This window comes from Lottia gigantea (assembly GCF_000327385.1).
Source record: "Lottia gigantea unplaced genomic scaffold LOTGIsca_39, whole genome shotgun sequence".
NCBI classification, from domain to species: domain Eukaryota; kingdom Metazoa; phylum Mollusca; class Gastropoda; family Lottiidae; genus Lottia; species Lottia gigantea.
This window is the reverse complement of record NW_008709333.1, coordinates 125,829-127,268: the sequence shown is the minus strand read 5'-3', so window position 1 is coordinate 127,268 and position 1,440 is coordinate 125,829. Positions and strand designations below refer to the sequence as shown.

Below are 1,440 nucleotides of genomic sequence, written 5' to 3'. Positions count from 1 at the left end.
TTTCTATATCACTCTACAATTGATGTATTGAGTACTATTTTAACAGTGGTATTTCTATATCACTCTATAATTGATATATTGAGCACTATTTTAACAGTGGTATTTCTATATCACTCTACAATTGATATATTGAGCACTATTTTAACAGTGGTATTTCTATATCACTCTACAATTGATGTATTGAGCACTATTTGAACAGTGGTATTTCTACATCTCTCTATAATTGATATTTTGAGCACTCTTTTAACAGTGGTATTTCTATATCACTCTATAATTGATGTATTGAACACTATTTGAAGAGTGGTATTTCTATATCTCTCTATACTTGTTGTATTGAGCACTATTTTAACAGTGGTATTTCTATATCTATCTACAATTGATGTATTGAGTACTATTTTAACAGTGGTATTTCTATATCTCTCTACAATTGATATATTGAGCACTATTTTAACAGTGGTATTTCTATATCGCTCTACAATTGATGTATTGAGCACTATTTTAACAGTGGTATTTCTATATCTCTCTATACTTGATGTATTGAGCACTATTTTAACAGTGGTATTTCTATATCACTCTACAATTTATGTATTGATCACTATTTTAACAGTGGTATTTCTATATTGCTCTACAATTGATATATTGAGCACTATTTTAACAGTGGTATTTCTATATCACTCTATAATTGATATATTGAGCACTATTTTAACAGTGGTATTTCTATATCACTCTATAATTGATGTATTGAGCACTATTTTAACAGTGGTATTTCTATATCACTCTATAATTGATGTATTGAGCACTATTTTAACAGTGGTATTTCTATATCACTCTATAATTGATGTATTGAGCACTATTTTAACAGTGGTATTTCTATATCACTCTATACTTGATGTGTTGAGCACTATTTTAACAGTGGTATTTCTATATCACTATACAATTGATGTATTGAACTCTATTTTAACAGTGGTATTTCTTTATCACTCTACAATTGATGTATTGAGCGCTATTTTAACAGTGGTATTTCTATATCACTCTATACTTGATGTGTTGAGCACTATTTTAACAGTGGTATTTCTATATCACTATACAATTGATGTATTGAACTCTATTTTAACAGTGGTATTTCTTTATCACTCTACAATTGATGTATTGAGTGCTATTTTAACAGTGGTATTTCTATATCACTCTATACTTGATGTGTTGAGCACTATTTTAACAGTGGTTTTTCTATATTGCTCTGTAATTGATGTATTGATCACTATTGTAACAGTGGTATTTCTATATCTCTCTATAATTGATGTATTGAGCACTATTTTAACAGTGGTATTTCTATATCACTCTATAATTGATGTATTGAGCACTATTTTAACGGTGGTATTTCTATATCACTCTATAATTGATGTATTGAGCACTATTTTAACAGTGGTATTTCTATTCTGA

At 28.3% G+C, this 1,440-nt stretch overlaps 1 protein-coding gene across 1 annotated transcript; it reads left to right on the top strand.

Moving 5' to 3' along the window:
* Nucleotides 1-309: 309 nt before the first annotated feature.
* LOTGIDRAFT_121942 (hypothetical protein) lies at nucleotides 310-1,440 on the top strand (the record flags this gene model as incomplete). Its single annotated transcript, XM_009059371.1, has 1 exon — nucleotides 310-1,440. A coding segment is annotated over one exon (1,131 nt), but the record flags the coding sequence as incomplete, so codon positions are not given.